Consider the following 15,343-nt stretch of genomic DNA (forward strand, 5'->3'; position numbering starts at 1 on the left):
GAAATATTGTGTGATCCTTGTCGGAACTATGATTTACATTTTTAAAAAGTATTTTCTGACTGAAAGTTTTCAGTTATTTCGCAATTTTAAAAGTCATTTTTTGGTATTCTGTAATACAAATTAATCAAAGGAAATGGTACAACTCCAGACCAGGCGGTCTACGATGTAGATGAAGTAGAGTTCATCTGCTGCTCTGACTGCAATTCTTATTCCCTAAAATTTGTCACGGAAGAATGAGTCCAGTTAGAGGAAGACGTGGCCGGGAGGGAGAGTGTATGGCTGCTAACTCCAAAAGTCCCGAATTCAAAACCCAGCTCCAGAGGAGGCCCGTTAGTTAAGGACAACAACCCATCTAGGAGAGCATCTATATATCTTCTATATATATAATTCTCTTCATAGGGACCATACGAGACACCAAGCAGCTTAGCCACCAACATCATTCCAACCTGTCAGGTGAGCTGTGGTTCACCCCGAATGTTTACAATAGTAGAGCCGGTTCGAATAAGTGACAGCTATTGGGGCAGATAATTTAGTTTTTAAACGATTTGAAACTAAGAGGAGATAATAAGTTCTGCTTGATATTTTCATTGTCGTCTGTAAACGGCTGCTTTCACTGGGCGGGGTGAGTGGGGGGTGGGGGGGGGGGAGTGGGGGAGTGGGGGTGGTGGAGGCAGGGGGATGGGGTAGTGTCGAATTTACAAGTTATGAATTGTTGATAAGTAGAGAATAAAACAACTAGTTAGCGGCATTTGCTACGTCGCGGGTCAGCTCGTACTCCAATATTAAACAACCGCTGCCTTGCAGATTTTTCTTTGGTGGACAAATGCTATCTCAAATCCAGATAGAAACGCTGGCTGAAATCTAAGTAAACGAGCTATATGGCGCATATCATATTAAGATAATTAACTCGCTATAGCCTACTGTGTTGGAGGAAATCCCCTTTTAATTATACAAATGTGAATGAAAAAGAAGAGCCCATTTAATATTGTTCCCTCTCTAATATACTAATTAATTTAAAAACAAAAACAACGGATCTAGGTCGACTGTAGGTCTATGACCAACACAACTGCTCGTGATTTAGCACTGAGCCCGTGTTAACGGGTGTTGTTAATTCCAAATTAAAACATCAACAAGCTAATTAGTAACGGCGCCTGTCACGGTTGAGCGTTAAAAGCGGTGATTAACTATAGGCCTACTCAGCACGGATTAGAGTCACATTTACATTCACTTACCAATAGTTGTCTGATACAGATTAGAGTCATATTTACATTCACTAACCAATAGTTGTCTTATACAGATTAGAGTCATATTTACATCCACTAACCAATAGTTGTCTGATACAGATTAGAGTCATATTTACATCCACTTACCAATAGTTGTCTGATACAGATTAGAGTCATATTTACATCCACTTACCAATAGTTGTTTGTCTGACACAGATTAGAGTCATATTTACATCCACTAACCAATAGTTGTCTGATACAGATTAGAGTCATATTTACATCCACTAACCAATAGTTATTTGTCTGATACAGATTAGAGTCACATTTACATCCACTAACCAATAGTTGTTTGTCTGATACAGAGTCACATTTACACCCACTAACCAATAGTTGTTTGTCTGACACATATTAGAGTCACATTTACATCCACTAACCAATAGTTGTCTTATACAGATTAGAGTCATATTTACATCCACTAACCAATAGTTGTCTGATACAGATTAGAGTCATATTTACATCCACTAACCAATAGTTGTCTGATACAGATTAGAGTCATATTTACATCCACTAACCAATAGTTGTCTTATACAGATTAGAGTCATATTTACATCCACTAACCAATAGTTGTCTTATACAGATTAGAGTCACATTTACATCCACTAACCAATAGTTGTCTTATACAGATTAGAGTCACATTTACATCCACTAACCAATAGTTGTCTGATACAGATTAGAGTCACATTTACATCCACTAACCAATAGTTGTTTGTCTGACACAAATTCACAAATCCACCATCCAGTAGTTTACCAGAACGTTGTTGGGGCTTTGACCGAGCACACATTTAATCTTAAATTAAACGTAACTTGAATGAACGTCATGAGTTTATGGAGCGTAAACTGTTAACGTATATATATATATTATACTATTAAAACAAAATCCTATTTGTGACTCGACAATATAAATGAGTACAAAGGGAGATAAAAAAGCAAATAAAAGATCTATTCCCTGTGCAAGAGTTATATTACAGTGATTCGGTTTGGTGTTTAATTAAAAGCAGCGTTAGTGTAATTTTCAAGCAAAGAATCCGATGTTTCATGAACCGTGTAATTGTTACAAACAGATTATTTTTTACTTTATTATAGTAATCGTTAATTACAATTAAATTATAAGGCAAATGAATTTATTCATTAATTCCAAATTAATTTATAAAAATTCACTATTTTTTTTATATTAAAGAGTATATCCCTGCAGTTTTACTGTACGCATAAAAAATCTTCTACACTAGGGGTCGGCAACCTTTTGATACGCAAAAGCCAAAAGTTACAATTTACATAATTTCCCAGTTTTTAAAGAGCCACAAGATTTTTATTTCAATATTTGGTATTTGATTAGGATTAGGTAAATAAATTGATTTGTTGTTTAAAATAAATAGCTTTCAATATGAAATAATATTAATTCATATAAAAACAGACAAAATTCGCCAGAATAATAAAATTAATAATCAAATAATATTATTCTAGGACTATTTCAATCCACTTTAGAAGCTGTTAATTTTTATTTTATTTTTTTCTTTACGGATATCACCGGCTCAGGAGGTGTCTCCCATTAGCCAGTCAGGCCTCAACACGGCCAGAGTTTCTTCCAGGCATCTCTTCGGGGGGGCTTTGACCCCCCCGAAAAAATTTTACCGCCCCCCCCCCCCCCCCGAACGAAATGAAATTTATATAATTTATATAGAAAATATATACTTTTAACAGTGTCCGCCCCCCCCCACCCGAAGAAAATTTACCGCCCCCCCCCCCCCCCGAAGAAAAAGGTCTGGAAGAAACACTGAACACGGCAAACGCCGACTAACTGGCTTGGATATCGGTTTGAATAACTTGCATCGTTCGTTTCTGTCCTTTGGTTCTCACCAGGCTTATCTTCCATCCCACTGAACGCAGGTTAAACTCGTACCCCACCGTCCAGTAAAAATGAAATTATATAGCTATTAATATTTGTGCAAGGAGCTGGAGAGTCGCATCTGGACGTCAAAAGAGCCGCGTGCGGCTCGCGAGCCACAGGTTGCCGACCCCTGTTCTACACAATATTTTTCAACATAAAACAGATTTATTTTTTTAATTTATTTTTTTTATTTCCCGCTTCAGACATGTAATTTATAGCGTCAGTTGTGTGTTCGCTTTAGTATTACAGTTTTCATCATCGGCTTGTGAGGACTGATACAGATTTACACTAGTAATATTTCTTTCTTACTTGTAGCCTACTTTCATTCATTTAAGATGGTTTACTTATACATAGATCTAATATAAAACGTCTAAACATAAAAAAATAAATAATTAAATAAATAAAACCAACCTGAAAATGCACATGTGTAATTAAATGGTGATTCAAGGGATTACAACCTAAAACAGAAAAATGTGAGTGGGAGAAACTTAAAGAAAAGTTGTAGAATATTGAAGCATTGACATGGCTGTAATTAAGAAAAAAAAATGCCTATATTGAAACAAGTTTCGTTAGAAAATTTTTCTTTACCAAAGTATTTTAAATTGAGTTACAAACTTTAGTATTTGTTCTTAAAAATAACGTATTGTTTTGGGTTAAAAATTAAAAGAACATTGATCAAACTCTTTTGTATTTTTAATAAACTCTCCTCATAATGGTACTTTATGCTTATTATTAAATAAGTTACATTTATTATATACCCTTAAAAACATTCTCTAGCTCCGGGAGTTACATTTGTCGCATACGATTCCTTTCTCATGTTTACATTTTATGAAGTTGTGCTGAAGTATTGATTTTTTAACTGCTGGCTCTAGCTTCTATAAGCGACGTTGTTAAGGACGCACTTGTTCGTGTGCTGCGTGGTTATCAGAGCATACAATGTAGTGTGTTCATGGCTCAATGTTTCAGATCTATAACAGTGTGTATTTTGGAACTGACTGGTATTTAATGCTAAAGGACAGGTAGTGATTTTGTTTATTCCTGTGGAACTTGAGTAGACCTGTTTGAAAAGTATCTTTGTATATATATATATATATATATATATATATATATATATATATATATATATATATATATATATATATATATATAAATACACATATCTTATATATCATATATATATATATATTATATACACAATAAACACATATTATATATATATTATATACATTAAACATATATATATATATATATATATATATATATATATATATACATAGTTACCTTAGCACATACTAGTATTGCTACTTACGGTGTAGCCAAATAGTTTATATTGTGAGGCATGAATCTGTTTATTTGATAAGGTTAACCTTAAACATGGCCTTTTACGTTCTCTTAGTATTTATCATTATCTTTTCCCATATATGCCCAAGACACATGGGCAGATAAAGTAAGGGGTCGTCCATAAATGACATCACACTCGTAGGGGGGAGGGGGGGTCCGTAATTTTGTGACGGTGTGTGATGAGGGGGAGGGCGGGGAGTGGGGGGGGGGAGGTTCAGATATTGCGACGTCACACTTTTGCATTATCAAAAAGCAATGTTAGAACACATATTGTAGACGTTATTTTGCGTTTTAGAAAACTGTTTTAATAAATTGTAATAGGAATTGATTAAAATACTCTATGTTGACAGAGTTCTGACAAGATTTTGGAAAAATATCGATGTTTAAAAAAAAATTCAACTGCAATTTTGAGGAGGGGGGGGGGTGTAGGCTGAGATGTGACGTCATTTTAGGGGGGGGGGGTGTCTGGCTTTTTGTGACGGAGGGGAGGGGGGAGGTAAAAATCGTCAAAAAAGCGGGACGTCTTTTATTGATGACCCCTAGAGCTCATCTGTTTCAACGACCTCAGTATTTATAATGGACATGTTTCTTTTCTTAAAGTACAGCTTTTATAACTGACAGAATAAAGGTTGTTTTATTTTTTTAATAATTGCAGACTGAAGCGTTACCATGGGAACCTGCACATCTATGTCACAGAACGACATGGTCTGTGAGTTGCATTTGAAGTTTTCCTTGCTTTTTATTTTTGTAGTTTGTTTTGATTAAAACTCGTGTTTTGTGGTTTCAAGAACGCATTCGAGTGCGAAAACTGCTCGCACTCGCAACACGTGAGTTTTGATCGAATACAATATGGATAATATAAATGTTACAGTTTGTAAATTTTAAGTATCGTCATCATCATGTATCCTTTGTTGCCCCTAGGGAGCAGGTTCTAAACATGTGTGGTCGAAGGGTAGAGGGTACCAGTGGCGTAGCCACGATCGTCTCAAGGGGGGGGGGGGTTCCAATTTTTACCCGAGGACAAACTTTCAATTTGCACCCCCCCTCAAACTTTCGATTTGCACCCCCCCCTTATACTTTTTATATATACCGAGGGGTCTATGGGGGGGGGGGGGTTTATGACCCCCCTAACCCCCCTGCCTACGCCACTGGAGGGCACAATTGTTAACCTAAGAATCTATAAGTCGGTTACTGGTTTCTGAGTACCTGACTCACGTTAGGAAAAGAAAAGACAGCTTGACATAGTGTTGACCACAATATTCTTGTGATTTTACACACTTTATCTGCCTGCCCAATGGGCCGCCATGTTCGAAAGAGTATACCTACTTTGTTCTTTCTTCCATTTTTTATAAAACTCATTTGCGCTGTTTTGTACCATCTTCCCCCATCCCACTTTATATAATTTTACACCACTTACGTAACCAATTTTTTTCCCTGTCAACTTCTTGAAAATCTTCAAAAATTACGTTACGATTTTTTTGAGGATTTTACCATATCGTTAATGAAAGCCCCCCCCCCCCCCCCCTACACACACGTGTGACGCCATTTAAAGACGACACATTGCTCAATTTATTTCAACTGCCCTATGGAATCAGTACCTGATTTTACCATATTGTTAATGACCCCCCCCCTTAAACGTGTGACGCCTTTTTAAGACGACCCTCTACCCTATATATTTTCTGGCCGATGGAATCAGTTCCTGATTTCCTGGGTAGAATAAATCATTCTTGTAAGGAATGCTTGATTTTACAAACGTTTTTAGAAACAAGCTACACGTGTTTACGAAATTGTATCTGCATGATGTACTTTTATAATTTTTACAGCATAGATTACAGTTTATAACTCAATTCAATTTTATTGGTTTTTATAACAAGAAAAAGTAAAAAAAAGTTCTTTTTTTCAAACCTGACGGTGCATAGGGCAAGTGAAGTAGAGTTCTCTTGTTTCTGTGACCTCGGCATATGAAGAGATAGTGTGGTCAGCACTATGCCCAGCCGCCTTTACTTTCCCTAACGTGAGTTAGGTACCCATCAGAGTTGGGTGGACTCAGGGACGGTCTACTGACTTGAACCCGGATTCGAACTCGAGACTTACGGGTTAGCAGTTCAGCTCACTACCGCTAGACCTCTCCGTCCCACCTTATAACAAGAACTTGTAATTTAACTGTAAGATTATATATTCAATTTCTTATATTTTAAAAATAAAATTTATAATTTCACAATTATTGACAGTAACAACGTGGGAGATGTACAAGTCAGACGCTCTATCTGCAGCATTGTCTGATGTCCTAACGGATTTTTCACAACACAACACAGGCGAGGAGTGTCTCCAAAAATTACGTCACCTCAACGACGCCATTGGCCAATTTTTCGTACTCGGTCAGCTTCAGCCTAAGCTTATAAATTTCGCGGAAATTAGTTTTAAAATTCACCAGAACATTCTAGTAGAACTGGGAGTGAAGCACTACTCGGAGGTAGGCGAAGAACACGCGGTGTCGGAAAGTAAAGTTTGTGTCTTGGAAGAGATAAGAAAATCCTGGGGGAAATTGTCCCTGAATTGTCCACCATTTTGTGAGAAACTAGTCGCCTGTGGGGCGTTCGGTGAGTTGTTGTATGACTTGAGCAAGACATTGAAGATCTGCAAGAAAAAGAGAAAAGGCAACAAAGGGGAAGAATCGCAAGTATTTAGTATTTTTTTTTTGGTTACATTTTTGTGTGTGCCTCAGACCAGTGTTTCTTCCAGACTTTTTTCTCCCGGGGGGGGGGGGCACTTGAAATTTTTTTCCTTTATAAATTCCATTTCGTACGAGGGGGGAGGGAGACTTTCTTCGGGGGAAGAGATGCCTGGAAGAAACTCTGCCTCAGACATGTAATTTACAGCGTCAGTTTGCCGTGCCATGCTCGCTTTAGTATTTGAGTTTTAATCGCCGGATTTTGAGGACTGATGCAGATTTGTAATAGCAATACTTCTATCCGACACGTACTTTCATTCATTGAAGATGGTTTAATTATACGATGCCTAGAAAAATGCGTAATCGGAAAAGAGCACAACAAAAAACTGCGCATATTAAATAAACCGGGAGTGATCTCCCCAAAACTTTCTCGAATACTCTTATATAAAATAACAGGGGATGGGAACTCGGGCTATAGACATGATTTTTAATCCATTTTAAATACTTAAAGTTTTTAAAATAGAATAAAATTTCGTAGACAAATTAATTGCACACCAAGTGAACGCCAAATAAAAAAGCGCATAATAGTGCTCAATATTATTAATACTTTTAAAATTTACATTAGTTTTTTGAGAAATCGGAAGTAGCGTAAATTACTACTTCCGGTCAACGGAAATTACTCAAAATTTAACAGAAGGTAGAGAATTAGATGTTTTACTTACATGTGAAATTTCATTTATCTATCTGAAATAGTACTCAACTTATAGGCTTTTGAAAAATTCAAAGTAGAAAAAGTACCACTTTCGGTTATCGGAAATCGCTCAAAAGTTGATACGGATCTACGATTTTGATAAAATACTTATATATGAAATTTCAGCAACCTAGCTGTAACGGTGCTCAAGTAATCGTGTTTACACACACACACACACACACACACACACACACACACACACACACAGACACACAGACACACAGACATACGGACAAGATTGCAAAATTATGTTTTTCCGTATCAGTGAGATGTAAAACGTCGAGATTTGTAAAAATCTCGATTTTTTTTTTGCACGATTACAAGAATTTCTCTATACTTCGTATATACGAGAAAGTAAAAATGCACGATTTCAAACTAATTATACTATAACTCATTTTTAATGTTTTGTGGAGTTATGTTTTATTAGGCTATAACAGGGGTCTCCAAACTACGGCCCGCGGGCCGGATGCGGTCCGCGAGGTCATTTTATCCGGCCCGCGAAGATCTTTTTGTCCACTGAAAAAATGTTTGTTGGAGGTGGCTGAGGAGCTTTGCACAGAAAATTCAAAACTATTTGAAAATGTAGCTTTGGGCGCAAATACAATTTCTCGCCGTGTTACAGACATTGGTGAAAACATAGTGACTCTAATAGCGAAAAATTCAAGGAAATTCAGCCTTTTTTTCAATTGCAATGGATGAGTCGCTTGGCAGCTGTTCCACCTCTCAATTTCGTCTGTTCATTAGAGGTGTGGGTGAAGACCTGAACATAACACAAACGCTGGCTTCCCTACAAATAATGTATGGCACTGTTACCGGAGAGGATATCTAACCATAGATAGTTCAGAGACAAACACAAAATCGCAAGATTTACCATAATTTACATCAGTAAGATTGCTAATTTTGCGAGAAAATTCTGAGAAGAGTATCTAAGAAAAGAAATAGGTGACTTCCTGGTAGCAAAGGCAAGTCACAGCAATTATTGTCTGATGAAGAGTGGGTATAGAAATTAGCCTCTGCTGCAGACATAACTAGTCAATAAAGTTTTCTGAACCTAAAACGGCAAGAAAGTGAAATCTAGTTTCTGAACTATACACCCACATAAAGGCCTTTAGATACAAACTTTTCATGTTTTTCGAACAAGTACAGGCTAACAACTTGACACACTTTCAGCAGTGCAAGGTCTTTACGACTGAAGCAATCACTGAGTTCCCCACGTCATTTACATAAGAGATCATTAAAGACCTTCAGCTGCAGTTTCAGTAGCGGTTTTCTGACTTGGAGACCGTTTCAAAGCCCATTTGAAGCAAATGTGGCCAGTTGCAAAGATGATCTGCAGCTGGAGGTCATTGAATTGCAAGAAAATGACTTCCATAGAGACACGTTCAAAGAAGGGCAGATGGGTTTTCATACGTTTTTGCACAAGGAAGACTTTCCTAACATTAAAACTTTTGCATCAAAGTACCCTTTCAAATTTTCGAACAACATACCTGTGTGAACAAACATTTTCAAGAATAAATTACGTGTAGAACAATTTGTGAGCAAACGTGAACCTCCGGTGGGGGGTGGGGGGGGGTGGACACTTGAACTTTGTATATATTTCTATATAAATTATATTTCGATGGGGGTGGGGGGGAGGGGCGGTAGACGTTCTTCGGGGAGGGGCGCCACGACCCTGAAGAGATGCCTTAAAGAAACTCTGGCCCCCGAACTGATATTTGATAGTTAATGCGGCCCTCGGGCTGAAAAGTTTGGAGACCCCTGGGCTATAATGTACACGTGTTTATTCTTTGTTAATGTCTATAAATGCTCGATTTAAAAAAACAACACAGAAATGCCCTTGTGCACTTTTTTTGTGAAAATGATGGGATTCGGTCGATACCTCCAAAAAGGTTAAGAACCACTGCCCTAGGTCTAGATTGTTTAGTTTCTTAATATAAAGATTGCTAATGTAATTGATCTGTTTTCAAAATTTTATCAATTTGTAGATTGTTTTTTAAGTAAAAGGGAAAGCTATTTTTCAAAAATAATTTCTGCGATTTTATTTAAATGACTGACTTAGTCCTCGATAGACTCATTTTAATATTACGTTTTACATCTCCTTCTGTACATACGTATTTATATGTGTACGATTCATATTCAAGAACATTTTTTTTTTTTTTTGTAATATTTCATAGTTTAATTCTCAATATAAATTTTGTATTGGTCAAGTTTGTTTACTAATTAAACTTTTAATTGATTACTGCATGATTGTAATTTGTAACTTAGGGTCTCAAGCTCACATACAAAATAACAAATAGAAACATCATTTGAAATGCAAAGAAAATCTTGGGAAATATGCATAGACATATTATGTGATAAAAATTTATTTTATACAAAACCAATTGTGTTAAATGTATGATAAGCTTTCATCATACAATCTATGACACAGCCATACTTTGTTCAGCTGAGACAAAAATTTAGTATATCTCCTTTACTAGTTAACATGTGGACTAGCATATTTCCTTCTTCACTAGCCAACAAATGGATTAAGGTATTTCCTTAAAAGTGGAGCATTCATCAATAAAAATAAATTCACACGTTGAATCTATGGGAAAATATAAGCCCTATTACAAAATAATTTACTTAATTTGAAATGCACAAATAAATATGGTTGGTAGCGAATGGGGTTGGATGCGGTCTGCACCGGGGGACACAATTTAGGGGGGGGGGGGGGTGCCACCAAAATAGTAAAATACACTTTTAATTAATACTAAATCTAGTCGTAATAACAAATTTAATAGTGGGAAAAGTCGGACATGAAACCAAATTGCTAAATTCTTGGAGGAGATTGGGTTGACACCCTAAGTCACCGCCCCTGAAATTACAACCCGGACATTCCCCTTCCACGTATTAACCCCCCCCCCCCCCCCGGAGCAATTACCTCCTGTCAATTACCCCCCCCCCCCTCACATTTAGAATCCTAACTTTAACTAGCATTCTATACATATATTACCTTAGTACTAACCTTAAGAAAAAGACCAAAACCTAAGCATCCACCTCAGCCTAAAACTTAACACAAAACCAAAACCAACGCTAGGCATTGGTTTAAGCCTAACCCTAACCCCAGCCAAAGCTATTGCCCTAACTCTAACCCTAACCCTAACCCTAACAATGTCCGGGGGGGGGGGGTAATGTCCGGCTGGGCTGGGGGTAATTGACAGGGGGGGGGGGGTAATTGACAAGGGTGGGGGGGGGGGTAATTACTCAGGTGGAAATTGACGGGGGGGGGGTAATGCCCTGTTCCCCTAACACACATTACCAATGTGTTCCTTTAATTTTTACAGAACCTCCAGTCTCGCCTTGTTCCAGCGTTGGACCTCATCTTGGCTGTTGTCAGGTTAGAAAAACGACAAAAGATGTTCAGTGAAGGAAAGATGATTCGGCTGCTGAAACGGTTTTTCAAACTGAAGCTCAAAACAGGCATGTTAAAGATGTTAACCAGAGGCGTAGCGAAGTGGAAGGGGGGGTTGGCAGGGGGGGGGGGGTACATGTGTCCCCAGGCGTCAACCCTAATGGGCGCCAAACTGTGTTTTAAAAAAAAATTAAAAGCTCATTTTAGCTGCAGTTTTGCATTATAAATATAAAAAAATATATGGGGGAGCGGCAAATTGAAAGTTTGTCCCCGGGCGCCGGAAAAGGTCGCTACGCCTCTGATATAAACTAATTAATAAACGTAGATGTTTAAACAGAGTTGTAGTAAGCTGTTTTCAACGCACTTGCTTACACACCTGTAACATGTTTGCCTAAGTTTAATGGAATAATATTAATGTCGATAGTAAACAGATAGAATTATCAATGAATTTTAAACAAACGGGAAGTATTTCAAAAACTTCAATTTTTCCTTTGAAATTTCTTACTTTGATTTATATTGCAAATCTGATTCTGACTTCTAGTAAAAGTGCGCTTGGGTCTAATTGTTTAAAGTATTTAATTATTTTATTCTTTAAAAAAAATCATGACAATTTAAAAATGAAAGCGCTACTCGTTATTTATTTTCTAAAACATCGTATTTTTAAAAATAATACCAAGTGTTAGCGATCTGTAATCAGAAATAATTGAAAATTGTCTTTATTATTTTATCAAAACAGCATCAATTATTTTTATTTATCAGTTTTAAATTTAAACCTATTTACATTTTTTTTTTACGCTTAGTGAATTCTGTGTCGGCCATCTTGACATGTTCGAGACTGAACTCACACCCCGAGGTCACCAAATATTTGAACCTTGACCCCTTGTTGACTGAGGTCAAGGCATCATTAAAACACTGGATCGGCAATAGACAGTTTAGGTAATAAATTGGCTAATACACATTTTAATAAATTACAAACATTTGAGGTGCCTTATGCATACTGCAAAGGCAGTGTTTGTTTTAGGCTTCTCTCCGTGGAGAGCTCAATTAGGTGGGCTATATCTGATTGTGTAATTACTAATTAATTAATTAATTAACATCGTCTACTGGAACAAATGGTGTAATAGGTAATTAATTAATGACCACAGTCTGCTAGAGCTGATAGTGTAATTACTAATTGATTTGTTAATTAACACAGTCTGATTGAGCTTATAGTGTAATTACTAATTAACGAATTAATTTAATTAACCCAGTCTGCTAGACCTGATGATGCAATTACTAATTAACGAATTAATTTAATTAACCCAGTCTGCTAGAGCTGATGATGCAATTACTAATTAACGAATTAATTGAATTAACCCAGTCTGCTAGAGCTGATGATGCAATTACTAATTAACCAATTAATTTAATTAACCCAGTCTGCTAGAGGTGATGATGCAATTACTAATCAACCAATTAATTTAATTAACCCAGTCTGCTAGAGCTGATGATGCAATTACTAATTAACGAATTAATTTAATTAACCCAGTCTGCTAGAGCTGATGATGCAATTACTAATTAACCAATTAATTTAATTAACCCAGTCTGCTAGAGCTGATGATGCAATTACTAATTAACGAATTAATTTAATTAACCCAGTCTGCTAGAGCTGATGATGCAATTACTAATTAACGAATTAATTTAATTAACCCAGTCTGCTAGAGCTGATGATGCAATTACTAATTAACGAATTAATTTAACTAACCCAGTCTGCTAGAGCTGATAGTGTAATTACTAATTAATTTGTTAATTAACACAGTCTGCTTGAGCTTATAGTGTAATTACTATTTAACCAATTAATTTAATTAACCCAGTCTGCTCGAGCTGATGGTGTAATTACTAATTAACGAATTAATTAATTAACCCAGTCTGTTCGAGCTGATGGTGTAATTACTAATTAACGAATTAATTAATTAACCCAGTCTGCTAGAGCTGATGATGTAATTACTAATTAACCAATTAATTAATTAACCCAGTCTGCTGGAGCTGATGGTGTAATTACTAATTAACGAATTAATTAATTAACCCAGCCTGCTGGAGCTGATGATGCAATTACTAATTAACGAATTAATTAATTAACCCAGTCTGTTCGAGCTGATGGTGTAATTACTAATTAACGAATTAATTAATTAACCCAGTCTGCTAGAGCTGATGGTGTAATTACTAATTAACGAATTAATTAATTAACCCAGTCTGCTAGAGCTGATGGTGTAATTACTAATTAACGAATTAATTAATTAACCCAGTCTGTTCGAGCTGATGGTGTAATTACTAATTAACGAATTAATTAATTAACCCAGTCTGCTGGAGCTGATGGTGTAATTACTAATTAACGAATTAATTAATTAACCCAGTCTGTTCGAGCTGATGGTGTAATTACTAATTAACGAATTAATTAATTAACCCAGCCTGCTAGAGCTGATGGTGTAATTACTAATTATCCAATTAATTAATTAACCCAGTCTGCTAGAGCTGATGGTGTAATTACTAATTAACCAATTAATTAATTAACCCAGTCTGCTAGAGCTGATGGTGGGGTTGAGGGAGCTCAGCAGCGAGGCCGCCCTAAAGAGGGCGCTGGTCGACAAGGGCGTTCACTCTATCATCAACAGCGTCTTGAGCACACGCGACCAGCAGACGATAGTGTATGAAACTTTACTGCTGGTCTGGGAGCTGTGTTTTGATGAAAGGGGAAACTCGCTCATACAGGTAGGTCAATAGGTCAATTAGGTGGGTTAGTGGGTCAATCCATGTAGGTTAATGATTCTGTCCAGATAGGTTTATAGGTCAATTAGGTGGGTTAATGATTCAATCCAGGTAGGCTAATAGGTCAATCCAGGTAGGTTAATAGGTCAATTAGGTGGGTTAGTGGGTCAATTAGGTGGGTTAAAAGGTCAATTAGGTGAGTTAATAGGTGAATTAGGTGGGTTAGTAGGTCAATCCAGGTGGGTTGGTGGATCAATCTAGGAAGGTTAATAGGTTAATCCAGATAGGTTAGTGATTCAAAGTAGGTTAATGAGACAATCCGGGTAGGTTAGTGATTTAATCCACGTAGGTTAATAGGTCTATCCAGGTAGGCTAATAGGTCAATCCAGGTGGGTTAACGAGCCAATCCACGTAGGTTAAAAGGTTAATCCAGTTAGATTAATGATTCATTATAGGTAGGTTAATAGGTCAATCCAGGTAGGTTAATAGGTCAATCCACGTAGGATAATAGGTCAATCCAGGTAGATTAATAGGTCAATTCAGGTGGGTTAATAGGTCAATCCAGGTAGGTTAATAGGTCAATCCAGGTAGGTTAATGATTCAATGCAGGTGGGTTAATAGGTCAATCCCGGTAGGTTAACTGTTCAATTCATGGAAGATTTATAGGTCAATCCAGGCAGGTTAATGATTTAATTCAAGCAGGCTAATCGAGGTAGGTTAATTAGTAATTAGAGAATTTAATGTAAAAGAGAAACAACAGAGAACTAACGTTCAAACGACTTTTATATCGAAATATACAGTTGTGAAATAAATCTATTTGAAGCTTAAAATTTATATTGAAATGTTATAAATGGAAATGAGGACTGTAAAGTGGTATCTATATAACTATAAATATCGCAAATCTGTGGATATATAAAATATTCCATGTATTTGTGTTATATAACATGAGTAGGTCCAGTAATGTTTTTATTAAACTTAAGTTATAACATGTCACAGTGATTCTTCAAACTATTACTTTTTCTAAAATCTGTATACAGGCAGATAGAGAAATGAAAACCAATCTATCAAAATACTCAACACAAAAATTAGTGGCGGATATTTTCTGGCTTATTAATGAAGGTAGGATAATAATTTAGGTGCTTGTTGTTGTTACGCTTTTAAAAAGTAATCAATCCAATGATGTTAAATATTTATAGAAATAAACGATATATATATATATATATATATATATATATATATATATATATATATATATATATATATATATATATATATATAT

At 36.3% G+C, this 15,343-nt stretch overlaps 1 protein-coding gene across 1 annotated transcript in view; it reads left to right on the forward strand.

Moving 5' to 3' along the window:
- The first annotated feature begins 5,161 nt into the window (after positions 1-5,161).
- Positions 5,162-15,343, forward strand: part of LOC131928166 (uncharacterized) — a 66,913-nt gene continuing 56,731 nt past the window's right edge. Inside the window, exons 1-6 of the mRNA XM_059284109.1 lie at positions 5,162-5,218; positions 6,741-7,189; positions 11,255-11,390; positions 12,123-12,258; positions 13,875-14,067; positions 15,102-15,183. Of these exons, the coding sequence (XP_059140092.1) occupies positions 5,179-5,218; positions 6,741-7,189; positions 11,255-11,390; positions 12,123-12,258; positions 13,875-14,067; positions 15,102-15,183 (1,036 nt within the window). The 5' untranslated portion in view covers positions 5,162-5,178. The remainder of the gene's footprint in view (positions 5,219-6,740; positions 7,190-11,254; positions 11,391-12,122; positions 12,259-13,874; positions 14,068-15,101; positions 15,184-15,343) is intronic.

Source organism: Physella acuta, unplaced genomic scaffold (genome assembly GCF_028476545.2).
Source record: "Physella acuta isolate Inbredline_101_S28 unplaced genomic scaffold, ASM2847654v3 ptg000090l, whole genome shotgun sequence".
NCBI lineage: Eukaryota > Metazoa > Mollusca > Gastropoda > Physidae > Physella > Physella acuta.